Source organism: Sturnira hondurensis, unplaced genomic scaffold, assembly GCF_014824575.4.
Source record: "Sturnira hondurensis isolate 20B ecotype Veracruz unplaced genomic scaffold, ASM1482457v3 Scaffold0004711, whole genome shotgun sequence".
In the NCBI taxonomy this organism is placed as follows: Eukaryota; Metazoa; Chordata; class Mammalia; order Chiroptera; family Phyllostomidae; genus Sturnira; species Sturnira hondurensis.
Genome location: NW_028077342.1, coordinates 254,122 through 280,972, shown reverse-complemented (window position 1 = coordinate 280,972; position 26,851 = coordinate 254,122). Strand labels below are relative to the sequence as shown.

The 26,851-nt window shown below is 45.5% G+C and overlaps 1 protein-coding gene across 2 annotated transcripts; it reads right to left on the bottom strand.

Annotated features, from left to right (window-relative positions):
• Nucleotides 1–1,675: 1,675 nt before the first annotated feature.
• On the bottom strand, nucleotides 1,676–6,097 carry PJA1 (praja ring finger ubiquitin ligase 1). Of its 2 annotated transcripts, none has more exons than XM_037045963.1 (2): nucleotides 5,982–6,097; nucleotides 1,676–4,277 (listed from the first exon to the last, which is right to left on the bottom strand). In XM_037045963.1, exon 2 carries the CDS (start codon nucleotides 4,047–4,049, stop codon nucleotides 2,130–2,132), a length of 1,920 nt encoding a protein of 639 aa, XP_036901858.1. In that variant the 5' UTR covers nucleotides 4,050–4,277; nucleotides 5,982–6,097; the 3' UTR covers nucleotides 1,676–2,129. The 2 variants fall into 2 exon arrangements, with proteins under 2 accessions (XP_036901858.1, XP_036901859.1); XM_037045964.1 differs by having other exon boundaries at nucleotides 1,676–3,951.
• Between the last annotated feature and the right edge of the window lie 20,754 nt (nucleotides 6,098–26,851).

Below are 26,851 nucleotides of genomic sequence, written 5' to 3'. Positions count from 1 at the left end.
AGTTAGCTATGTGGCCTTCCAGACACTTTTATGAATTTTCACATATAGTTTGGTTTTATAAGATTTTATTTTCCATAAAGACTGTAAACATTGCATACACTTTTTAAACTTATATCCTGGAGATCTCCCCATACCGTTATATACAGTTTTAACTGCTGCAAAGTATTAAGCCGCATTACCAAAGTATTTTAAGGCAGGCTGAAGGACGGGCCCTACTTTAGATTTTGAAAGATAGCTATTCCCCAAACTGCTCTCCAAAACGACGGCTACGGTTTACATTCACACCAACAGCAGGAGTGCTCCCATTTCTTCTGTTCATAGCCCAAACTAGATATTATCACAAAGCAAAACTATTGCTTTCTGATGGACACAATCAGAAAATGTTTCATTGTTGTTTTAATTTCCATGTCACCAATTGCCAGTGAGGTTGAACATGAAACACTAACGATATCCAGGCTGCTGGAGCTGAAAACAGCTCTCAGAAACTGTTGGGAGGGACATAAATGTGGACACTTTGGAAAGCAGTTTGGCAATATCTAGTTTGGATGAATATGCTCAGACCCTAAGACCCCAAAATTTTACCTCCAACCCTAAGTAAGACCCAGAAATTTCATCTCTGTATATAGAAAAACTCACACATGCACATGGAGACAGTTCTTAAATACATTCATTGCCACAAAATACTGGGAAGAGCCTAAGTGTCTACCAACAGGGAACGCATAAATAAATTGTGGTAATTCATACAACTGAATATTTAGTACACAGCAGTTAGAAATGCATGAACTAGATCAACATGTATGAAAATGGCTAAATCTCAAAAACCATGTTGAGTGAAAAAATCAAGTTGCAAAATAATGCACACATTCTATCAATTATGTCTATTTAAAAAACAGAAACACTCTATATTGGTTATATATCTATACACACACATACATATATACCTATATACACAAATATACATACATATGTACATATACATATACACATATATGTCTAAAAACAGACAAGTAAACACACCATTTCCTGGGTAGTTCTTACCTCTTGGAGAAGGTAAATATGACAGGTGAGGAACTTCATTTGTACCTAAAATATTCTCTTTATTGGAGATAGAAAGAAAGAGACAGAGGCAGAGACAGAGAGAGATATCTGAAGCCAACATGGCCAAATGTTTCAGCCTGTTCACTCTGTGTAAGTGGGTGCCTAAATATTTTCCTCAGCACTTGTCTGGTATATATTTTTCTAATCCTTTTGTATTACTGTGTTAAGGTGTATAACCTGCATAGAGCTTTATTTTTTTTTAACTATTTCCTCTGCAAGTGTCTGTTCTCTCAAAGGGGATTTTAACTCCTTCACTCCTACACACAGTTTGGATTTACTCCTACCCTTGTTCTTTCATTTCACCATGCTTTCTCATTTCTCTCCTTCCCATAGACAGACAGAGTATTCTGTATGCAGTCTTTGCTCCACAGTAGTTTGATAATCATGCACTTTATTTCTACTTTTAGAAATAATTACCTTTAATTTTTTGCTGTTGTCAGAGTCAGCATTTCCAGTGGAATTAAAGTTTTTCTATTTATTTGGGAACACCCAAAACCCTATTTTGATGCAAATACAAAGGATCCATTAAAAAGTCACTTAGTACCATTGTTTTTGACAAAACCAAACAATTCCACTGTACCATATAAAACCAAAAGAAGAACTTTAATAAGCTTTTACTGCACTGCAATCACAGGAACATTAACCCATAACATGCAACAGAAACAGTGAAGCCTTTTGGACATACATAACAGATAAACTTGATGTTACAATTAATAGCAACATATTCTACTGAAGAAACAAATGCATCCAATTTCAGTGTTCAGGTTAGAAAATGTTAGGCTCTTACCACCATCTCAGGTAGCATTTCGAATGTTTAGTTTTTTTTCCTTTCTGACCTCTAAAAGACAGTATGATTTTTAAAGCAATCATACACAATTGTCTCACATTGGAAATGATCACAAGAAATCAATCAAGTAGTAGATGAGTGGAGTGATTAGTTTCATTTCAATTGTTAATTTTGAGATGGCCCCTGCAGTATTGTGGATTGCAGATGGGGAAAATGCGAAGACCAGGGGTGAAGAGTCTTGGTCTTAGAGTGGGGGAGGGAACATGCAGCGGCACACAGGGCAGGTGCCCGACTTCTGAAGCCAGATGGACACGCATGGCTTGTGGAAATAGTGGTGGCACGGCAGCTCAGTCGCCACCTCCCCCTTCACATATTCACTGCAACATATAGGGCAACACATTTCTTGCCCCACTGCACTGTGGTCTTCAGTGACCAGGATCTCAGGAAGACTGTCAATGCTCTCCTTGCTTGCTGGCGGATTGGCCACCTCCACATCCACTGCAAGAGATTCCAAGTGTGCAAGGGCTGTTTCCATCGCCTGGGCCAGGCGTTCTTCAAGTGCCATGTATGTGAGGAACTGAGGATCCACATAGGAGATGGCTTCAGCCACCCCCAAGCCATCTGCAAAGCCATCAAAGAGGCTCCAATCCACTTCTAGGTCTTCACTTACGCTAGAGTCATCTTCAAGGTTGTTGTTGCCGTCCAGCATGAATTCCCCAGGCTGTAGAACCTCTTGACTGGAATCATCATCCCCCTCACTGCTGCTTTCTTTTTCATTGTATTGGAGCCAAGGGACTTGTCTTTCTCCTGGTGATGCCTGTGCATCTTCCTGAAGAGATAGTCCTCCAACTCCTCCAAGTTCCCTGCTGCCATGGCTGCCAGTGGCGGCCCTACCAATGGGGTTGGTGCTGGTACTGGTGTTCACTCTGGCATTCACTCCAGCTGGCTCAGGTTCATGCTCTTCTTTCCCAAGCAGAGTCTCCCAGCTTTCACCACTGGACAACAGACTTTTCTCCCAACCTCCATACCTGTGATGCAAAGCAGCAGTCCACTCTTTGTCACTGTCAGAATCTTCATCATAGTATTTGTAGTAATCATCACTGAACATCCAGAAGTCCTGGTCAGCCATAGTCCGTTGACATCTCGGCATCTTTTCTGGCTTTACTTGGTTATTCCTGAACTCCCTCTTGTCTTCAGGGTCCTTCAGCTCAAAGTAACCACTGGAATTCTCACCTCTGCCTCTTCTTGCCAGGCCGCCCAGGTGGCGGTCACCAGTGCTGGCAGTATCCCTCCACCTGGAAGTACTGTGTGGCATATCGTCATCATCATCAGTGTCAAAAAATATTTTTGGTTTCATGCAGTTTGGATTGGCCAGATTTCTGATTTTGGGCCTCACCACCGGTTCCTCTGCACCCTTTGGGGTATTTCCCCCCCCACCACAAATACTCACCGGAGCCCTGCTGGGATGCACAGGTAAATTCTGCTCTGGTTTCTCCCTCTCCAGGCTGTCGCCTTGTGCAGCCACCCTGCTGTCAGCAGCAGAGGTCTGAAGAGCCATGCCCTTTTGCTGCAGGAACTCAGCTCTGCCAGCACAGCATGTAACTGCAGGGGCTGGGTCTAGCTTGTCAAGATCCTGTGTCACATCACGATTCAAACTAGAGAACTGGGGGGACACCCCAACCAAAGACCTCACCTCTTTCTCTGGGTCATACAGCTTATCATCTTTAAACTTGCCAGTTTTCTCTCTCACTCGCACTCGCTCCAAAGGCCCAGCCCCCTCCTCCTCACTATCTTCTGCCCTGAAAGAGTCAATATGTCCATAAGCCATTCCTCTTCTGCTACCTGGAGCCCTGTACTCTCTTGGCAGGTACCTGGAATAGTCCTCATTATCAACATTCAGGCTGCTTCCTGAGTTTTCACTGTCATCCCAACGACGACGACTGCTGGAAAATGGCGATCGGCTCCTCTTGGCGGTTTGACTGGAGTCTGATCTGTGCATCGGAAGTTCAGATGTTGTCTTTCTCTGGCTGGAAATCCTTTCGTGCTGGCTCATGGATGGCCTGAAACTGACATAAGCATGCCTTCTTCCATACCTCCTACCTGTCTGGGACTGATACCCTCCTGCGGGCTTGAGCCATAGAGGCTTGCTAGATTCCTGACCCATTGCTGTGATTTAGGAGGGTTTCCAGTACAGCTGGGGCTCGAGTGGAAAGGCTCCTGCTCCCTGCACACCTTTTGAAGATGGGAAGGTCAAATCAGTTCACAACAAAAAAGCAGGGAGATTTCTTTCCACTTCAGCAGGCAGGTAACAGAAAGAATAAGGGGCCTTTAAAATTAGTTTCACTTTCTTCTAAAGCCTGGAGTACCATTCCAGTGACTGTAAGATGTAGACCTGGAACACATTTTTAATGTTGGCAAAATGATTACAAAACTGGGTTCATAGGCAAGCCAGACTTAAGGGAGAATACAACAGAAGATGGGGGGGGTGTGCCTGGACACTAGGTAGGTGGGTGAAGTACTGTGGAATTGTGTCAACATAGGAAGAGGAAAGGCTGCTGTGCTTATTTTATGGGGTGTCTGCATTTTTCTCAGCCCTGGAGACTTACAGAATTGAACATTGGAGTAGGGTGGAAAATATAGATGACCATGTGTGTGCCAAGTGCCTACATGTCTGTCAGGAGGAGAGAGGCAGGTGGAAGGGGAAGAAGCAATCATGCAATGGAGACATTCATATGTTTGTTGGGGGACACACAGGTGACAGTGGTAGTGGGAAGAAGTGCGAGTATCACACAGAATGAGACCCATTCTGGATGTGCATATAAAAATGGCAGGTGTGGTGGGATGCCTTCAGAGGAGAGGGGCGCATGTAAATGCGAGAGAAAGAGAATTTGTGTGTGTGACTATATGTATAGTGGCTGGAACTTTGTGGAGAGACACGTGGGTTTATGTGTCTGTAGTAGACCAGGAAGAGTATGGTGGCACTGGACAGGGGTGTCCATGAGTTTGTGTGTTTTAGTCAAAATGGAAGGGAACACTGGAGAAATGTTAGTATCCCTGGAGGAAGATTTTTGTGTGCACCACAGGGGCCAGTAAAGGAGGTCTGTCTGTACACATCTGTAGTAGACAGGAGAGCGGAGCTTTTGGAAGGGGTGTATGAAGAGCACATGTGTAGGTAAGGAGCATGTGTACGTATGAATGACAAGCCAGCCATGTGAGACCATCCATATGTATGTATGTGGCTAACAGGAGGTATGGTGGACCTGGATGGTGAGGGTGTGTGTGTTTGTGTATGTGTGTACCTGGGGAAAGGCAATGAGGGTGTGACAGTGTGTAGTGTGTGTCTACGCATGTATGGGGGAAGGGTTGTGCAGGAACCTTCAGTATTGGGTGGAAGAGGAAAAAGGGGCTTCCAATGGAAGTTTTCTGTGGGTACACATGCCTGTATGTGCATACTAGTGTGTGTCCCCTCAGCGAGAGACATAGGGAGGGGCATAGGAAGACACTGGGATGGAGAGGAGACACAAGGAGGGGGGAGGGGCAGCAATGTCAAATCAGACACGGGAAAACATTTTAAGGTCAAAATGCTAGATTCTAATCAATGTAGTGGTGAAGTGTGGGGGGAGGATGGATGTGGGTATGGTTTTTCCCTGGGAATAATTTGTCTTTCTGACAACAATATATTTGTCTAACAATGTTAACAATTTACCATTCAGCAAACTAATTGCAAAATGAGGGCAGAATGGCCACGGAGTGCTCCGCAAAGGGACTGAGAAGGGAGGAAGGGGAGAGGGGAAGAGAGGCAGGGTGAGTGCTGCGACCAACACTCCTTCTCAGTGATCAAAGCCATTCTGGTGGGCACCGCGCCACAGGAAAGGGGTTGGGGGATAGAAGATGGGGCTCCCAAAGAGGCCGTTGAAGACTCAGGCCTCCCTCTGCACTCAGATCACAGGATCTCCCCATCGCCCCACCCCTTCCCGAGGGGCAAGCCGGAAAAATCTGTTCTTTAGAACTCCTCCAAATTATCTCTTCGGTGCCTGGCCACTCATGCCACAGCCCTGTCTAGCTGAATGTAGGACATCAACAGCCTTTCACTCACCAGTAGATATAGCAGCGTGTCCTCCGGAGGAGCAGTTCTCTCGGACCTCCGACCTCCACGAACGCTGGAGCTCCTGCTCTCAGTCCGGCTCCTCCCCCGCCAGATAAACATCCAGCGGGCGGTGACTGCTGCTGCGGAAGTGACGAGTCTTCAGCTGGGGCCGCCCCTTTTAGGTGGGAGGGAGGAGGCAGCAGTTCTAGACAAATCGTGGTGGGCCTGCAAGCTTTATTTCATTTTAAATGATGAATTCGTCAAGGATACAGAAAAGGACAGGGAGAAATGTAACCAACAGCCAGCTATAACAAATGTTAACCATTTAGTAATACTCCCTTCTGTTCTTTTTTTTTAATAAAATGAAATCTGCAAATTATTTCTGATTAATTCCAATGTGAAAGTAATTATATTAATATATATCCTATGTTACATGTTATGGTTTGTACTGGAAGTATTAAAAATCTGAAACTATGTTTAGCATTGCAATAAGCTTAAATTTTTTCAACCTGGTTGAAGCAAATTGAACTATTTACAGTGCAGTTTGTTACTGTTAATCACAAAATGAAGCTACTCTATCCAAAACAAATAATTGATCATGAAAAAGAACACACTTTCACATTCTGATAAATTGTTATGCAGTTGAGAAATATTACAGCTATGCCTTTTGAATTGATACAATCTCACTTCCTTTTTTAAAATGGCACTTCACAATGTATCTGTTTCCGACCTGGGCCGGTTCACCCCTCCTTAGGCAACCTGGTGGTCCCCCGCTCCCGGGAGGTCACCATATTGATGCCGAACTTAGTGCGGACACCCGATTGGCATAGCGCACTACAGCCCAGAACTCCTGGGCTCAAGCGATCCTCCAGCCTCAGACTCCCGAGTAGCTGGGACTACAGGCGCTCGCCACCACGCCCGGCTGTATCTGTAATATTTGCAACCAATAGAGAGCTCCTACCTTCACAATAGCAAAGTTTGGTTCTGACTAGAAAAAAAATGCGCAATGCAAGACCAAGAAATTTTAGGTGTAATAAAAGAATGCAAAAAAAGATGTATGACTTTTAAACCATTAAAGAAATAGCATGTACCAAAAAAAAGTCTTAACAAAGCTCAGAAATGACAAGACAGACAACAAAAATGGATGAAAAAAGCCCACAAAACAGAAGAATAAAACCAAAATATCAGTATGTATTGTGGGTTACAGCTATAAAAAACAAACTCATTTTGAGCATTTTGTTTTAAAAAATCTACTGATAATGCTGTTTATATGAATTTCACCTAAAACAAAATACTAATTGGAAATATATGCCAGTTAAATATTGGCAGAAAGGAAGGAAGGAAGAAATGTAGAAAGGGAGGGAAGGCAGGAGGGAGGAGAAAGAAGAAATTTTTTTAAAAGAAAGAGAGAAGGGAAGAAGAAAGAAAGAAAAGGGAAGAGACATGTAGTAAATGTTAATATAGGAAAAATCAAGAACTTAAAACTGAAAATCATTTAAGAGAGCAAAATGGGTTAACTGAGAAGATATAGTCACTAAAATTTATATGCCCCAAAATGTAATTTCAAAATACACAAGGCAAATGTTGTTAGAAATGTAAAGAGAAATCAGAACGTCTGCAATTATAGCAGGACACTTAACCACACTTGTTATGGTATAGATAGATCAAATAAACTAATAAATTAGGATATAGAGAGATTGAACAATACACTTAAGACTAATAAGCTTGATCTATGTATATATGTATGTGTGTGTGTGTATACTCAACAAAGGATGTATTTTTGTTAAAAAAACTTTAACATATTTCAAACATACAGAAAAGGACCAAGTATAAAATGCACATTTCCATGTAAATGTCACAAATTGAGCAAATTTTATTTTCTTCTGGTCTTCAGATCCTTCTGATTTTGAATCAAAACATTACAGTTGAAGCCCTCACTTTACCCTGTTCATCTTACTTCTTTTCCTGAAAGAAGCACCATTTAGAATTTGCCTTCTTGTCCATGTTTGTTTTTCCTTTTCTACATATGTAGATATCTGCAACCAATACACATTACCGTTTTGTGCATCTTAATCTCTATAAATGGTATCATAATTAATATATCCTTTGCAGCTTAAATTGTCACTTATTTTTTAGAAAGTTAGCATTTTCATACATGTAAATCTAGGTCATGCATTTTAACTGCAGAATACTACTATTGTTTCAATTTTCCATTATCATATTGCTATAATATATTATTGTATGGACTTCTATTGCATGAATCATCCAATTTCTTTCATTTTTTTTCCCTCATGCTGGACTTGGGTTGTTTCCATTTTCCATAGGTATAAATGCAGAGTAAATGAACATGGTTCCTTGTGGCCATATATAAGAATTTCTCTGGGGCAGAGCTTCCCAACTGAGAGTAATGGGTGTTCTGGTATATTGATTCCCAGTAACCTTCTAGGAACTTGGATCTGGCTTCACCCAACTACTAGCCTGGAGACTGTTGTCTCTCGCTAAGAATGGATAGTCTTTTCATCTTAGTGAGCTGTTATAAATATTAACATTTTAAACATATACTTTGATGTGAAAAGAATTGAAAAAACTGCTCTATTGTATGTATATTGAAATGGAATTTCTGCATGAAAGGGTGTGGAGTAGTTATCAATTGCTGCAGAAAAAATTGCCCTAAAACTTAGCAGTTTAAAATTTAAATAAAACAAACATTTATTATATCAGTTTCTTTTTAAAGAGATTTTTATTTATTTATTTTTAGAAAGGAGAAGGGAGGAAGAGAAACATCAATGTGTGGTTGCCTCTTGCACACCCCCAACTGGGGACTGGCCCCACAACCCAGGCATATGCCCTAGACTGGGAATCAAACCAGTGACCCTTTGGTTCATAGGCGGGCACTAAATCCATTGAGCCACACCAGCCAGGGCATTGTATAACAGTTTCTATGAATCAGAAATCTATGAATAGCTTTGCTGGGTGCCTCTGGCTCAAGTTTCTCATGAGGTTGCACTCACACTATCGAGGACTGCAGTTTCACTTGCAGGCTTGATTGGGGTAGAAATTCCACATCCAACCTCTTTTATATGGCTGTTGGTAGGCCTCATGAGATCCACTTCCAAACTCAATCATGTGCTCACTGCCAGTCTTTCTTTCCTTGCCATGTAGCTTCATAGGTGAATTTTACCAAACACTAAAATCAGAACACCTATATTCCTCAAACTATTCCAAAAACCTCAAGAGAAGAAAAAACTCCTAAGCTCATTTTATGAGGCTAGCATTATCCTAGTTCCAAAACTACGTAAAAACTCTACAAAGAAAAACATTATAGGCCAATATCCCTGATGAACACACATGCAAAAATTCTCAACAAAATATTAGCAACCTGATCCAGCAAAGCGAAAAGTCTCCAGTTCAATTCCCAGTCAGGGCACATGCCTGGGTTGTGGGTTCAGTCAGGGTGCATGCGAGAGGCAACCAATCTATGTTTCTCTCTCTCACTGATGTTTCTCTCCCTCTCTTTCTCCATCCCTTCCCCTCGCTCTAAAAAATAAATTAATAAATTAATAAATTAATAAAAGAGAGACAGGCCTACCAGGAAGGAAGTTCCCTGGTGTAGGCCTAGAGAAGCTTACTAGGTCCATAGCTGAGCTTCTCTCCCTGAGTAGTGAGGGCTAGCTGGAGTGCGACACTGGCTAAGTTAGAAAGGCAGAGAACAGGCTACCCTTACCCCTACCCTTACAGCCTCTGCTCAGGCAGCGCTGGGCCCCCCTTGTTCACAGTGTTTCCCCTCAACCCTTGGTACCTCTGTACTTCCATCAACAGGGAGAGAAGGGAGCCAGCTGATGATGCTAAAAGATGGTGAGCTTGGGGTGAGGTGGGTAGGCGGAGGGAGAACAGGAACAGGCAGAGTCTAAAGGCCAGAACACAATCAGTTCATAGGCAAAAACTTGGGCCTTGCCTGTGTGGCTCCCTTTCCCTGCCTGGGCCTCACTCTTCCCATCCTGGCAATGGGGAGATTGGATTAGGTGATGGCTGAAAACCATACCAACTCTGCCAGCATGGGTGTGCTGGGGCCTTCCTTGGCAGGGAAGTGCTCTGACCTTGTCAGAGGGAGGGCTTTGTTCACAGAAGATGATTGGGGGAGTGGCACGGGCAGGAGCTAGGTGAGCCTGGAAGACATGAATTGTTGGCCAGGCAATAGCTGTCTGAGGCCTGCCTGGAAGCTAAGCCCTGCCCCCGCTGCTGTGTTCATAATCAAAGGGTAGAAGATGAGCAAATGGGCAGCTGAGGTTATGGGAAATGTGCCCTTTGAGGCAAAGAACACTGGGGAAAGTGCAAGAAGTCAAGAGAGAGCTTGCTGATGTGGCTTAGTGGGTTGGGCGTCATCCTGCAAATCAAAAGGTCAGAGTTTTCAATTCCAAGTCAGGGCACATGCCTGGGTTGTGGGCCAGGTCCCCCACTGGGGGCATGTGAGAGGCAACTGATTGATGTTTCCCTCACTCATCGATGTTTCTCTTCCTCTCTTTCTCCCTCCCTTTGCCTCTCTAAAGACATAAATAAATAAAATCTTTAAATAAATAAATAAATAAATACATAAACTTCAAATTTAAAAAGCAGAGAGAGAGAGAGCAAGCTGTGAACACTGCTGGTGGCCCTGAGAGGGAGAGAAAACGTCTCCTCCCCCCCTCCCCCTGCAAACAAAGCTCATCTTCAGTCTCCTGCAAAGGTATTGGCACTGGGTGGCTTCTCAAGTTGGGCTCTGAGCAAGTCTTCTTCGCCGGGCCTCAGTGTTTCCATCTACAAAATGAGAATCTAGGCCTAAATGCTGTCCAAGGGCTTGGGCAGTTCTCAAATTCCAGAGCCTTCTACATGTCAGCTCTGAGTCAAGCCCCTTGAGATCAGCCCTGCCTACTGAGTTGTGAATACTGACTGGGTACTAAGAGGTGAGTCAATCAGCTGTGGGAGTCAGAGTACCTTTGGGACTTTGGGGTCATTTAGGAGCCCACACAAACTCCTTACTGTGGCTCAGAAGCTTGAATTCATTGGTGCTTTGCCCATTTTTTTAGCCTCCCCTCTTCCCACCTCTGTTATGCCTGCCCACCACAGGTTCCAATGACCTCCTTTCCTGCATGGAACATCATAAACTCCCTGTTGCTTCAGCATCTTCACTCTTGCTCTTCATCACACTGGAATGCAGTTTCCCTGCCTGTGTGCTAAACTCTTCCTTCTGATCTTAGGTGAAATGTCACTTCTTCTAGGAAGTCTTCCTTCCTGGTGCCCTAGGGTAGGCCAGGTCCTATTCCAAACCACCTTCAAAGCATCACCAGAGCTATCACAACAGTAATTACTCGTGCCATGATTTTTTCAGTATCTGTCTCTCCTCTCAAATTACTGTCATCTCCATGAAGACAGGGGCCTTGTTGATCTTATTCTCAACTCTATGTTTTGTGTCCAATTGCCAGGAAAACTTTCAACCAACATATATTTCTTGAAAAAAAATCCTAGCAGCTACCACAAATCAAGACCTGCGGGGGCCAAGCACAAACATACATGGCCTCATGTGGCCTTTACATCACACCTCCTCATTTCTTAGGCGGAGCGATGGAGGGGCAGAGAGGTGACGGGTTTTGTCATGCCAGAAGCTTTCATCCTGAGCTGGTTGGCCATGCTGTGCAGAGTTTCGCCTGGCAAGCAGGTCAGCCTGCTTCACGCCTCCTTTTTCGCCTGCCACCACTCTTAGGAGAGGAGCAGCAGCTGTGGCCTCTCCTTGTGTTCCCATAGCAACCAGAGCTTACCTCCCGCTCACACTGGTTCCTAATTGCCTGATTACGCATCTTCTCCCCCACCAGCCAGCTCCGGAGCTTCTTGAGAGCAGGGTCCATGGCAGGCTGTACTCACCATTGCATGCTCCTGGCTCGGTGAGTATTGGTTAAATGAACAAAAACGAATGCATGCCCACCTATGCACATGGGTTGTTTAAAGCTTTCATCACAAGCAAGGGACCTGGCAGCCTATAGTGGCTTGGGGGGAGGGGATCTGAGGACTGATGCTCCTCAGCTCACCTCTGCTGAGTGGAGTGGGTGGCCAGCCCCCCTTCTCCCCTCTCTCCCGCTGCCTGGGGAAGCTCTTTAAAAAACAGGCCAAGCAGCCGCATGGTCTTGGCTATTGGCAGGAGGAAGATGCTGGAAATGGTATAACACCTGACTCTAACAATCCCCCCATGCACACCTGCATACATGTGCTCCCTCACTACCTCCTTCTGAGGGAAGCCATCTGAAGTGGCCAGCTTTTGCTTTGAGAATTATCGAAAACAATTGGGTTTCACCTTCACTTTCAGTGCTCAGTTCAGGATCTCGTCAATCAGCCCCTTCTGCTATTCATTCCCACTACAATCATCTTCATCCTGTTTACCATCTTCTTCCACCGTCCCCTCTCCTGTCTGATTTCCTTCCTCCTCCCTCTTCATCTCCCAGCACGGACACAGTGAAGGTCCCAAACAGAAGTCAGCCCATGTGATTCCCAACAAACCTCCTGAGGGAGACAGGTACTGGCATCATTTCTGTAACCTGATGAGAGACTGTCCAAGCCACTGAGGCCACTACTTGGCAGGGAGGGCAGCATAACTACCAGTCCATTAGTTTAGTTCTTAATGTTTGTTTCCTTAATTATTTGACTATGGATGAGGTACTGAGCTAGCTCTGAGCTCGTAAGGATGTGACAATGGGACCAACAGGAGTTCCCTACCCTAGTGGAAGGGAGAGAAAAAACCCTGGTGTGAGCTGCACTTTTCACAGGGTGCTATGGAAATGCACAGACAAATATGCTTATTTAGAACCAGGGGTCTGGGTCTCTCTCCCTCCCGCCCCCCTCCCCACCTTCATCTGTCTCAAAGGAAGGGACATTTGAGCTGGGATTTCTATCTGAAATTTTTGCTTTTGAGCAACAGAAACTATTTATGACTAACTGAAAAGAAAAGGAAATCTGTGAGGTTAGGAATAGGCTATAGGGACCTTACAGAATGAAGAAAAAGCCTAGAGAACCCAACTGGGAAATAGATGTAAGCCAAGGCAGCATTGGGGAAATGGTGGGGAAGATGTAGGAAGCAGAATGGTTTGATCAGAATGTTTCCACCAAAATGAATAAAGGCTCTATTCTTTTTAAAAATATATTTAATTTATTTATTTCTAGAGAATGAGGAAAGGAGAGAGAAAGAGAGTGAGAGAAACATCAATATGTGGTTGCCTCTCACATGCCCCCTACTGGGGACCTGGACCACAACCCAGGCATGTGCCCTGACTGGGAATTGAACTGATGACCCTTTGGTGTCCAGACTAGTACTCAATCCACTGAGCCACACCATCCAGGGCATGTTTGCAAGGCCATGTTTTCTCTATTCTTTTTAGAATAATATCTAGAGTGAATTAGGGTTAATTTTTAGTGTATAGACACTTTTCTCATTTTTTAAAGATTTATTTATTTTTAGAGAAGGGAGAGGGGGGAGAGAGAAGGAGAAGGAGAGAAACATCAATGTGTGCTTGCCTCTTGCACACCCTCTACCAGGGGTGGGGGAAAGGGTGTGGGGACCTGGCCTGCAACCCAGGCATGTGCCCTGACTGGGAATCAAACCATCAACCCTTTGGTTCTCAGGCCTGTGCTCAGTCAGGGCTGCTTCCTCTATTCTTCTACTGCTTGCTTCAGATTTGAAGTTCAAAACCTGTGTCCAGTGACCAGGATTAGTCCCATGCCTGCCCCCGGCTAGACTAGGCTGGGGAGAGGAAGGTTATGTCCCTTTGGCTTCCATGGTAGGAGGTAGACATGTGGATTTACTGTTCAACCAACCTTAACCACAATGAGGCAGAGACAATTCACTTAAAGGAGATGGGAGTCTAAGGAAGGGAGAGGAATGAATTCTGCAGAACCACAAAGCAATGAATATACACTTTCTGCCTGATGACAAGAAAAGAGGAGGAGAAAGGTCCAGCTGGAGAGAACCAAATGGAAAAAGAGCCAAGGCTGCTGTGCTTGAGGCAGTGGGGCAGCATCAGGTGCCTGGAGTGTAAGAGGGGGGCAGGTGAAGCCCCTCACTTGATGAGATAGGAGCAGGGAAAAGATGGATCACATCATGCCCTGTGGAGTAAGTAGGTCATGGGGAGTCAGCCCCAGGAGGGGTAAGGAAGCTGGCCATATGGTATTTCAGGACCTTTACTCTGGAGGTATCAAGAATGGATCAGAGATGGCAAAACTAGAGATGGGGAGACCAGCAAGGAACTTTTCTGGAGAAGAGATTGTGAGGCCTGAATTCCAGCATTGGTCATGGACAGAGAGGAGATAACATTCAGAGAATCTGTAGAAGTGTGAGGGGTAAGAGAGAGTGAGGAGTACCAGATGACTAGGGAGGGGAGTTCAGGAGGAGGAAGAAGGTTGGGAGAAAGAATTTGTACTTTCCTCATGGGCTTCAGGATGCCTAGCTAGCTCATTCAATACCTATTCATTCAATAGTTAATGTCAGCTAGGCCTTGTTTGCATGCGCAGTCACTGGGTGTGTGTGGGGCGGGGGAGAGAGAGAGAGAGAGAGAGAAACCAAGATTCTTAATGAACCCTCTCATACTCTGCTGGTGGAAGCATATACTGATACAATTGCTCTAAAGAACAATCTGGAAATATGTTTCACTGTTTTTAAAATGGCTGGGCATTTTGACTTCCAGGAATTTACCCTGAAGACATCACTTAACAGGTGTGTGGAAATAGACATATGTATAAGGATGTCCCAGCATTGTTTATAAGAGTAAAAAACTGGAAACAACCTCGAAGACTGTCAGTAGGGAACTGGTTAACTAAATGGCGGTGCAGCCTGACAGGGGCTTACTCTGCAACCAGCAGGTAGAGACAAGACAGCACAGCCCTGTCTTTAACTTTTAGTGACGTTTGGGGTCATGTCTATGACAAGGCTGAATGGGTTCATTCTTGAGAGTGATTGGAAGAGGATTTTTTTACATGTTTAAAAATGGCTGAAAAAAGTTCTGTCTGTTCAAAAGATTTCATCCAAGAAGCCAAGGAGAAATAGGTCACAGAAAGAGTTGAGGGAGAAAATTCCATATTTTCTGCTTGTGGAGTTCAACCTGTTAACTAGAAGTTACGCTAATAAAGGTTATCTCTAGGGAATAAGGCTGAAGGAGGCAGATGCAGTTTTTACTGAATATTTTAAACACTCCTGCATTGTTGAAATATTTTGCAATGTATGCAGATCACAGAAGTAAAGTCAGTAGAAACAATGAATAATGAAGATATTTGCATTTGTGGAGAGGGGGTGGGGGACCACTGATGAACTGCTTGGTCCCAGAGCTTGTAAAGCAGACCTTCTGTACACCAGCAACTGGGGAGTGTTGGGCTCCACACCTCTGTGTTGCTAGGCCTGTCTTATGCACTGAAGGACATGTAGCGGCATCCCTGACTTCTACCCACTGGGTGACAGTAGCAAACTCCCACCCCAAACGGTGGTTCCCATAATGGGCCTCCAGGCATTGTCACATGTTCCCTGGGGTAGCAAAATCCCCACCCAGGTTGAGAACCATCACACTAGAGAGATTTTCAGAACACACAAGTATCTTCAGAGCCTCCATTAATCCCATCTGTTAAATGATCCTCTGCCAGTACCTTTCCGTGGTTCCATTGATCGTGGTTCCATTGATCTAGGAGTCAGGAGATGTGGCTTGATTTTGGATTAGCCACTTACTGGGGATGTTACCAAGAGTCTTCCTGAGCCTCCTTTTGTTCAACTCTAAAATAGAGTTAATAATAATAATAACAACAACAACAACAACAACAACAACAACATGGCACCCAGGACTGCTGTGAAAGCGAGATGTCTGGAAAGCAGCATGCACAGGCCTGGAGTATGGCAGGCAATCAGTCAATAACAGGACCCAATGACTTATTGGGACAGGATGATATGGCTCCCCAGACTCCACCTCAGGTATCTGCATTGGGCAAAAACCAAAACCAGATGGGCTCCTGAGACTTTCCTCTGGGGACAGTCACCTCTTGTTATAATACAAGAACTTTTTTCAAATTTAAGACCCAACTTCCATTTGTACTTCAGGTCTTCTGTCATTCTGCCTCCCTTGGAGAATCTGACCCCACTAGTGACCCCTTTTTTCTTAAGGACGACCAAGATCTCCCTTTCAAGTGGATTTTTCCAATTGCTTTTTTTGTAAAGATTTTAGTTAGTTATTTACTTATTTAATTATTTATGAGAGGGGAAGTGAGGAAGAAAGAGAGGAAGAGAGCCCTGGCTGGTGTTGCTCAGTGAAATGAGCATGGGCCTGTGAAGCAAAGGGGTTGCTGGTTCGATTCCCAGTCAGGGCACATGCCTGGGTTGCAGGCCAGGTCCCCAGTAGGGGACACATGAGAGGCAAACACACATTGATGTTTCTCTCCCACTCATTCTCCTTCCCTTCCCCTCTCTCTAAAAAGTAAATAAATAAAGCATTTTAAAAAGAGAGAGAGAGAGAGAGGAAGAGAAGCATCAATCGGTTGTTTCTTGTATGTGCCACAACCAAACCTGAAACCCAGGCATGTGTCCTGACTGAGAATTGAGCCACCGACCTTTCGCTTTATGGGATGGTGCCCAACCCACTGAGCCATACTGGTTAGGGATTTGCCAATTGCTTTTAAGATGCTCAGGTATGTTCCTGTGAAAAAACAAACTACCTTCCTTGACCCTACTTCCTTCTGCTACTGCCCTGTCTTTTCTCAACTCTTTGAAGGTACTTCCCATTCAGCCTGTCCCAAACTAATCACACCATTGTCCTTCCTAAACCTGCTGCTTTCTGCTCTACCTTATCATCCATAGCAAAGGGCACCTCTTACATCTAGTTATACAGATGGGAATTCTCGGCCTAAGAGTCATTCTTCAAATCTCCTGCATTACCAACCCCATAGCCAATCTTGATCATTTTACTTCCTAAGTCACTTGGGCTTTTAAACTTACTTATTTCTAAATAGAGATCACATTAAATTTTCAAAATAACACAGAAAAAATGGCATGAGGAGTCTCACTCCAACTCCATCAACCTCAACACCCCTATCCCAGACACACAGAGATGAAGCACTTTATTATTGTGGGGTAGCATTACCCTGAACCTTTATGGAAAAATGAATACAGTGCATATTCTTAGTTCTCCCTTTCTTCTACAAGTATACAATGCTGTACACATTGTTCTGGGCCTGGCATTTTTTATAATGTATCTTGTCAACTTGGGGGCATCAATCTTAGAAACCTTCTTCAGTGTGTTTACATGAATCTTGGGATCTGTCATCTTTTAATGTACCAGTCCCTTAGTTGTGAGCACCAGCTATATGTAATCTTTTGGTATTGTATATAACACCATATTTTTTAAATTATTTTACTGTTGTTCAGTTACAGTTATCTGCATTTTCCCCCATGACTTCCCCCACAATAACACCATATTTTTAATCCATCTACTTGTTTCAGCCCTCTTTGTGTCTACCCCACCACAAGTATTACTGGACTCAAGCAAATAGCTTCCCAATTGCTTGTCCAAGTGGTCTCTTGCTCTCTCTTCACGCAACAGTGGCATTTCCAAAACACAACTTGGAGCATGTCATTCCCCTGCTTAAAACCCCTTCCATGGCTTTTCTTTGCCTTCAGGGTGAAGGCAATACTGTAACCAAATGTAGATCCAGCTACCTGCTGCTATGAAAGCCAACACTCAACACGCAAGTGCTGATGTAAAGGACAGTGGTTTCTTTTCAAGTGTTGGCTACCTGGAAGATGGGGGACTCATGTCACAAAACCCATCTTCCCCTTTCATTGGATGCCGAGGTTTTTAAAGGAGGGGGAGGGGAACAGAACAAAGAGATCAAGGGTTGGAAAGTTCTCTACATGCAGACAAGCACAGTCCGTTCCAATAAGGCAAGTGATGGTCCGATGTGTGTCATTCTGACTTCATGTCATCCCAGCTTCATGTCATCCTGGATTCACAGTTGCAGATCAGCAAATCTTCTGAAGCTGGGATGTCTGAAGGTCAGAGTCTGAAGTTAGTTCCATTATACAAACATGCATTCATCTACAAGGTACATATTAGTCAGAGTCAGCACTTACAGAAACAATTTCAAAAGAATGGTGGGGTGGCTTAGAATTTCCCACTGTTACAATGTTCCACTGTAATAATACCTCTCATGATGGCCCATGAAGCTTTATCCAACCTCCCCTGGCCCGCCTCTACCCTCATCTTGACCCACTCTGCCTTCCCCTTCTCCACACTGTTTCTGCTGGCTTACTTCCAGTTCAGGATTATAGCATCGCGGTAGCATCTTATGCCCCTCCTTCCTAACCATGCCCCAGTGGTCATTTCACATTTATTTGTCTGATACTTTGATTCATGTCTGGCTCCTATCTCTTGTGCCCCTGCCCCCCCCCCCTTCCCAGGGCCTATGAGATTAATGAGAGCAGGGGGTCTTACCTATCTTTGTTTCTCATGAAGCTCCTGCATCCAGGAAGCTTGGTGACTGAATGAATGAAAGAATGACACAAATAGGAGAGCAAGCAGAGGATCTGACATGGATTAGGTGCTCAATAAACACTGCTTGCCCCCTTCCTTCTTGCTTTCACTGTCTCCTCCTTGCTCTGGAGCCCATGGTAGACGGTCACCTTCCATGCACAGTGCTCAAGAATGCTGCTCTCTGACCATGAAAGTCTTGCCCTTGCCTGAGCCTCCCTCTCCTTCACTGGACTCATTTGGTAGTTGATCATTCCTCCCTCCTTGAAATCTGCTTTCTTGTGTTGGCTTGATGCCCAGGAGTCTCCCCTTCTCCTGACCACTTCCTCTCTACCATCTCTTCTTCTGCCCACCTCTGATATGTTTGGGTTTCTCAGGGTCCCTTTCAAGCTTCTTTGCTTCTCACTCTATATACTCTCTCTTCAGTTGCCTCACTGATGCTCACAGCCTCCTCCACCACCATATATGTGCAAACCATTGGTTTCCTGCCAAGGTTTCTGAAAGATGCATCAGGCCTCTATATTAGTGCCACTTCTGCCCCAGGAATGTAAGTGGAGCCAAAGAGCAGAGACTGCATCTGTGTCTGCTTACTATGGTCTCCCAAGCCCCTAAAACAGTGCTTGGCACATAGTAGTCACCTAATAAATATTGTCAAATGTGCAAATGGAAGGGCCCTATGCTAGGATGGAGACAGCTGCCTCCTTCAGATGGGGCCCCTTTCTTAGGAGGGCAGCGGGGCACAGAGAGAGGGGCTGGGTGCTAAGTGCCAGGTCCTGGCCTTTCCTATGTGGGGCCCTCACGGACGCCTCATGCTCAGAATGAGGAGGAAGACAGAATTCCAGGCAGGACTTGCATCCAGGAGCTGGTGGTCCCCAAACCTGCTAACTGTTCTGTGGGGTTGTTTTACCCCATCTGTAAACCACAAGGCAGCCTTTGAACAGAGAGGGCAGGTCATGATCACACATGCTCGGATCATGTCCAGACACGTTGCCTTTTAGGGGAGCACACAACCATCTATGGCCTGTGCTAAAATCATCAGAGGGGAGGAGGGCACAGGCTGAGGCCCCACAAGCCGAGATAGGGATGTCAGGTAGACTACTGGTACCACTTGGAGTGGGAACCAGGCCACCCTCCTCGCAAGCCCAGGGCGTTCCTGACAAAGGTCAGGGCTGAAGGAGGCCGACTTGAGGAAGCAGAATTCTGCTTGTAGCCCTAACATGGCCTGTGATCCAGTCTCCTAGGGAAGGCTGGTCTGAGTGAAGGTCAGGGCCCTGCTCTGTGTGCCAGGAGAACCATACCGAAACACAGAATATTCTAAGTCAGGGCCAACGAGGCTTTTGGATACCACCATTCCACTCACCTCATGGTTCCAATACAAAAACTGAGGCCAAGATGAAGGCAGAGACTGTCCTGTACTTATTAACTAGCAGGCCAGGGAATCTGGCTTATCTCTTGGCCTTGGGCCTACCAGGCCTTACAGAGTTGACAGTCTCTTCCTGCTTACATTCTACAGGGGAGAGGCAGGCCACAATTTAAAAAAAATAAATAAGTAAAATATGTAGTATGAAAGATGGTGATAAGTGTTATGGAGAAAAAGAAATCAGGAAAGGGGGATTGGGAGTACAGTGGGGGGTTGGCAAGTTTAGTTATAGTGGTCCGAGCAGGCCTGTCTGGAGAAGGGGGCATTGGAGACAAACCCCCAGGAGATGAATGACGGAGCCAGTGCTCTCTCCACAGTGTGTGTGGAGAGAGCACATCTGAGAGTGGGCCTCAACCTCAGACTGGATTCCCCCAAGGCTGTGGTTGGTGGGCTTCCTAGAAGGCTGCCATGTACCTGTTCACAGGACCAGGAATAGGTATATCTTCCCAAACTGATGCTGGGCACAAAATCCAAGGCCTATGACACCCTGGGCCAGGTAATTAGTATAATAACAATAGTAATGATAAGAACAGTACCATTATCCTGCCTTGAGCACTTACCATGTGCCAGGGACTATTTCAAGCATGCTATGTGTGTTATTTCATCCTCACAATGACCCTATGAGGCAGGTGCTCTTCTGCCCATTTGATATATGAGAAAACAGAGGCTTAGAACCATTACAGAACTTGTCCAAGGGCAAAAAGCAAATGAGAAGCAGCATCAGGCCCACACCCTGAGTGTTTGGACTCCAGAGCCATTGCTTGATAGACAGCAGCAGGTTTTAGCAGTCAGGGCTGGAACAGTCAGTCATTTGGAAACAAAAGGCACATTACATGATCTGCAAGATTCTCCGCAGCAGCCCAAGGAAGGGCAGCTCAGTGGGAGTTGAAGATCCATGTCTAACATGGCAGCTGATTTGGGGAAGGTTTTGTATGGGGACCTTTCCAGTGAAGGTGGACTTCATCTCTGCTAGAACATGAGCTCTGTGAATGCAAAGCCCTTATTTGTTTGGCTCACTGCTCTATCACCAATGCCTGCAGCAATACCTGGCACATAGTAAGTGATTGATAAATACTGGAATAAATGAGCAGATAAAAGAATGAATGAATGAATAATCCACTCCCATTTATCAAAGGCTAGCCCAGCTCTTTCCCAACAGCCAGGCAATCTACACTACTGGCCCCTTGAGACTGTGAAGCAAGGAAAGGCATGGAAGAACAAGGAGCAAGGGTGACACTACTGGAGCCAGAGGCTGGGAAGAGCCCCAAGCTAAGGACTGGGAAGGTGATAGGAAGTGGTACACAGAGGCCACTGCTTCTGAGCATCATGCTTAGTGCATTATATACACCAGCGACCTCACTTCATCCTGCCCACAGCTCCGGGAGGCATGGACTGCTACTACCCCTAACAGAAAGATGAGGAAACTGAAGCACAGAGCACTGAATGACTTACCTAGATGACATGAGCATTGTGGAGGAAAGCTGGGCTGAAACTTACAGGGATAAACAAAGCAGGTGGCTTGCCTAGTATGGTCCCTGCCTGGTGCTCAGTAGGAGCTCCCTCCCCTTGTTGCCTACCCTGCCCTGCCCCAAACTCCTAAGCTCCTTTGCTGTGCAGCTGTCCCCAAACACCCACCTAGGAAATGGGCCCTGTATCTCTGGTCTCCCTGAGGAATAAGGGCTCTCACCACCTACCCTAGAACTTGGGCAAGGCCAGGCCCTGAATAAAACAGCAGACAGGGAGTAAGGCAGATCTGGGTATAAATCCTGATTCCTCCACTTAGTAGTAATCGGGGAAGTAGACCTTCTACCTCCCTGAGCCTCAGTTTCCTCCTCTGTAAACAGGATAATAGCACCGTTCCATAAGGTTGTTGTGAGTGAGGATAACTGAAATGACTTGGGGCAAGATGCTGGATTCCAGGCAAGCTAGCAACAGGGAGAGATGGTCATAATACTCTCCCACATTACAGCTTACACAATACATTTCCATTAATGACTAAGATCCCCTTTATTGGCACAATCATCCTGTTGAGATGAACTATTGTCCCCATGTCATCAATAAGAAAATAACTTGCCCAATCAAAGGCATGCCATCTGGAAGTCACAAGGCAGGAACTCAAAGCTGGGTGCATGTGGGTCTCAAGTACATGGGGTGCCCTCATTATCTCACATGGCCAGCCCTCCTTTGCCTTCATGTGTCAGGTCTTGGGGAGATGGTGGTGGTCTTAGAAAGGGCTAGCTTACCTGCTCCAAAGCAAGGCTTGGTGCACTAAGTGGCTCTCTTCAAGGCCACAGCTTCATGAGGTGTGTTCCTCCCAGGTCCCCTCACTCCTCAGTGGCAGCAGTGAAGAAAGGAAAATGGCTGGACCACCTTGAAGGAGAAGGAGCCATTGGACATGGTCACAGTAAGTACTGAAAAGGGAATAGCTTAGCAGGATGCTGAGGAGGTACAGTTGAAAGCTATCAAAACTGTGTCTCTGGACCTGACTGGTGTGGATCTTAGGCATCATCCTGCAAACCCAAAGGTCACCGATTCATTTCTGGGTCAGAGTACATGCCTGGGTTGCAGTTTGGTACCCAGTTGGGGCCATGTGAGAGGCAACCAATCAATGTATCTCTCACGCATTAATGTTTCTCTCCCTCTCTTTCTCCCTCCCTTTCTCTCTCTCTAAAAGTAAATAATTAAAAAAATAGCTATCTATCTCTGGCCATTACTAGAGATGGCTATTGAAGAAGCCTCAACAACACCCTGCCCCACCATAGCAACACAGCAGGCACTGGCCATGCATAGCTCTGCCTCATGTCCACAGCTGTGCAGCCCAGTAGGTGCTGGGCTTGTTTTTTTTCTTGGTGGGCTTGTTCCTTTGGACAGAGGAGTCTCTTCACTGCTATTGCCTGTAAGATCGTCGCCTACCTTTGATGGTCTGTTAATTTTCTCTAGTATCCAGATATAGACTTATTTTTACTTATTCTGCTCAGTCCTGGAAAATTCTCAGCTATTAATCTCTTTTAAAATTTTTAAATATTATATTTATTTATTTTTATAGAGAGGGGAAGGGAGGGAGAAGGAGAGGGAGAGAAACATCAATGTGTGGTTGCCTTTCACAGGCCCCCACTGGAGACCTGGCCTGCAATCCAGGCACGTGTCCTGACTGGGAATTGAATCAGCAAGCCTGTGGTTCACAGGCTGGCACTCAATCCACTGAGCTACACTATCCAGGGCTTTAGCTATTGTCTCTTAAGCATTTCCTTTTCCTCCTTTGTTCCCAATTATCTGTGTGGACCTTCTCTTAGACAGGCTAGAGCTTCTTCATACCCACCTTCATGCTTATTACCTGCTCCTTCAAAGTTTTTGTCTCTATGCTTGTGTGATTCCCTAAGTCCTAGCCTCCAATTCACTAATTCTTCCCATGACTGTGTCCAGGTATAGCAATCTCATTTATTGACATTTCCTTTTTTATTTCAATAACAATCATTTTTATTTCAAAGATTTCTAATTGATTTTCTTTTCATATATCTCTTCCTGCTTTTTTTATTGAATCATTTCTCATCCCTTTAAGGAATATCGTGCCTTAATTTATCTCTGTGAACATCCTAGACATGCTTATTTTCAAAATCTGTCAGCCTGCTCTCCAAAATTTCATCTGGAGTAAATTTATTTGCTGATTGTAGATTTTTTGGCTCTTTCTAAGCATTAGATTTCTTTATGTATTTTGGAATTTGGGGTTGCAGCCTCATTTGGAGAGGGAGAGTTGGTGTTGTTTTCTGCGTGTTTATGTTTCATTGTTTTTCTCCCTCAGTGCTACCCCTCCCTTCTTGTCCAGTGCTTTTGTGGTTGCTTCCTCTGGCCAGCCTAGACTTCCCAATCCACAATCAGGTCTTATAATGGCTGCTGAGAGTTCTGCCCTAGGGGATGTCAGGAGTCTCCTGTTCCAACCTGCAGCCCTTGTGGCTCAGTTCACTTCTTTGTCATGAGGCTGGGACTGGCCCCTCCCAGCTCCCCATGGCCTGTTCTTGTAGGCAGAGCTCCCAGCAGCAGCTGGTGTTTCCAGCTCTTATGGGGAGAGCCCTCACCCTCCTCCCACTGACTTCTATCGTGAGCCTGGCTGCGGCCTCCCACCCCATGGTGGATGTGCCGACTTCTAGTCCCCATGCCCCACCACCTCTGACCACCTGTGCTCTGACCTGGGGCTGGCAGGCTGCAACAATGCTCACCACTGGTTGCCTTTGTGCAGGCTAGGATCTCAGTTTTTGAGCTGCATTGTTTGGGGCATTTTCTGTTTTTACAGTATATTGATCACCCCTCCAAATGGGTTTGGTACAAAAGGATATGTGACCACCATCACTGGAAGTGTATTCTACTTCCATTGTGTGTACTCTATGTACCATAATCATAAACGATTTATCCAATCCCCTGGTGTGAGACTTTTAGGTTGTTTTCCATTTGGGCCTAATACAAACAAGAAGGCAATAAACACCCTTCATATACTTGTCTAATTCCTAATACAAAGTTGCTGGGTGAAAGGGGATATATATTTCATTTCATATGTAGCACCCCAACCATCACCACCGCCACCACCACTGTCACCAGCATCTGGCTGTTGAACATAGTGAGAAAGGCCCTGAAAATAAAAAAGACTATGCTTTTGCAAACTCTAATTTGGTGTCCATGGCTAAGGCATTCTCAGGCAACTTCTTCCCTGTTCTTGGTTCTCCTGGAACCTCAGCTCCTTTGCAGGTTATTTCAGTTCATCTGCACAACATCATGAGGGGCTAAGGTAACATTAGCCTCATTTTGCTCAGGGGGAAGCTGAGGCTCTGAGACCCTGGGGCTAAGATGACCCTGTAAGCTGCTGCTAGTAAGAACAAGTCCATGTGAAACTGAGGAAAAGTACGGATGTTCCAGTCACTGAGCTGCAGAAAGGAGGCCTTCAGGCTTTCTCTGTTCCAGGGCTTTAGAAATTTGGCCTCTCCATGGGGCCATGGCATACAGGGGTTGTGGGTAATGCCTAGATGTCTTTGTTTAGGCTGACAAGGGCAGCCAGCCTCCACCATTGGGCAGGGAACAAGTGCTGGCTTTGACACTTGGGCTGGACAGCTCACCAGTTAAGCAGCCATGTGCTCCTCCTCTTCCTCCTCTAGTTTCTTGGCAAGGGGCAGCCAGGCACATTGGAGAGCACATGGCTCTAGACTCAGACAGACCTACATTTAAGTACTAGTTTTGCCTGAGCTTGGGCAAGTTGCTTCTCTCTGGGCCTTGGTTTCTACATATCTGTAAAGTGGGTATAACTGGGCCTCTCTTGGAGAGGTATCATTAAGATAAAAGGAATTCTGTGTGTCTGGCACATAAAAGAGATTCAAATATAGTTTGTTTGTAATAACAACAGTAAAATGTCACTTCTCCCAGCCTGCCCAGCCAGTCAGAGGGGGCTCAGTCTGCCTTGATTCCACATGCTCTGTTGCTCCCAATGCAAGAGGCCCAGCCTCCCTTAGTCACATGTTTCTTTGTCCTTCTGTCCCACTATGTTCCCTCCTACCAAAATGAAGACATGAATCCAAGGAGCCTGAAGCTCTAGCCTCTGTGCACTCTACCTCAGTGCTTGTTTATTTCTGTGGGTACCCTTAGCAGAGGTGGACTGGCTGAGCTACTGGACACAAGCACGCCAGCCCAGGGATGACCAGGTAGCTCCACCTGTGTTCTGCGGGTATAAGTCTGGGATATAACTCCACCCAGTGCTATACACTGGGATGGCTTCAAGGCTGTGATCACCGAGGAACAGGAGGCTGCCCCTGGGACCCCCGGCCTGCCCATGACCTAGGACTGGAACCTGCAAGTAGGCCTCCCCTGCTCTCTCAGAAGGGGCACAGAAAGCAAGAAGGGGCCCTTCTCTCTTTGGCAGAAGTTGCATGTGTGTTGCCTCTGGGGGACAGTTAGGGCTTGGGCCTTCCTTGGAAATTCCTGAGCATACCCAGAGGACTTCAGAATCACAAACTTATCTCCCCCTTCTGTCCTGGAGAGAGGCATAAGTGGAGCATATCCAAATCACCCCACAAATGGGAATCAGAGGAGGCCAGTCTCAACCCAAGGTAGCCTTGGATGGAAGCTTTCCTTTGCCCATTGCCATCATGCATGGAGATGTTTGATCATGGTCCCCGCATGAGGGAGTGGGGCGCCAGTGAGCAGAGGTGAGGCAGGGATACTTGGGGCCCCACATGTCCACAGCTAAAAACACAGATCTCAACACAGGTAGAATCTGTCAATAGAATGTAGCAAGAATAGAACTGAAGACCAAGACCTCCCCATCTGGGTCACTGGTGCTCTCCTGAGGATCTCTAGCCAGTTGTCTTATGGTCTCTCTGCCAATTCCTGACAGGCTGGGGCTCCTCAACCTGTGCCAGGCCCACTACTCTTCTTACCCCTCAAATACTTCTGGCATGACCTCACCCGCCCCTCAGATTGCAACTATCACATTTATGCTGATAATAAGAACTAAGGTTACTTGAGTGCTTACTCTGTGCCAGGCACTGTTCTAGGGGTTGCACATGTGTTAGTTCATTTAATCTTCACAGCAACCCAGTGAGGTTGGCATCACTATTATCTCATATACAGACCCAGAATCTGAGGTCTGGGGAGGTTTAGGAACTTGCCAAAGGTTGCCCAGCTAGTAACAGGCTGATGACTCCCAAACCACTCTCTTTATGGCTGGTTTTGGTCTTTCTACTGCTCATGCTATACCTTTACTGGAATGTCCCCCACACTCCTCAAACCAACCATTGGAAAAGACTGCACTGGGATTTCCCCTGCACCCATACCCAACCTCAAACCTCCTCATACTTTTCTGATAGCCTTATTCCCCATGGAGGCTCCACCATCCACTGCTTGCCTGGGTGGGATCTCACATTCCTTCTCCAACCCCTGTAACACCTAGAGAGTCTTCAGCC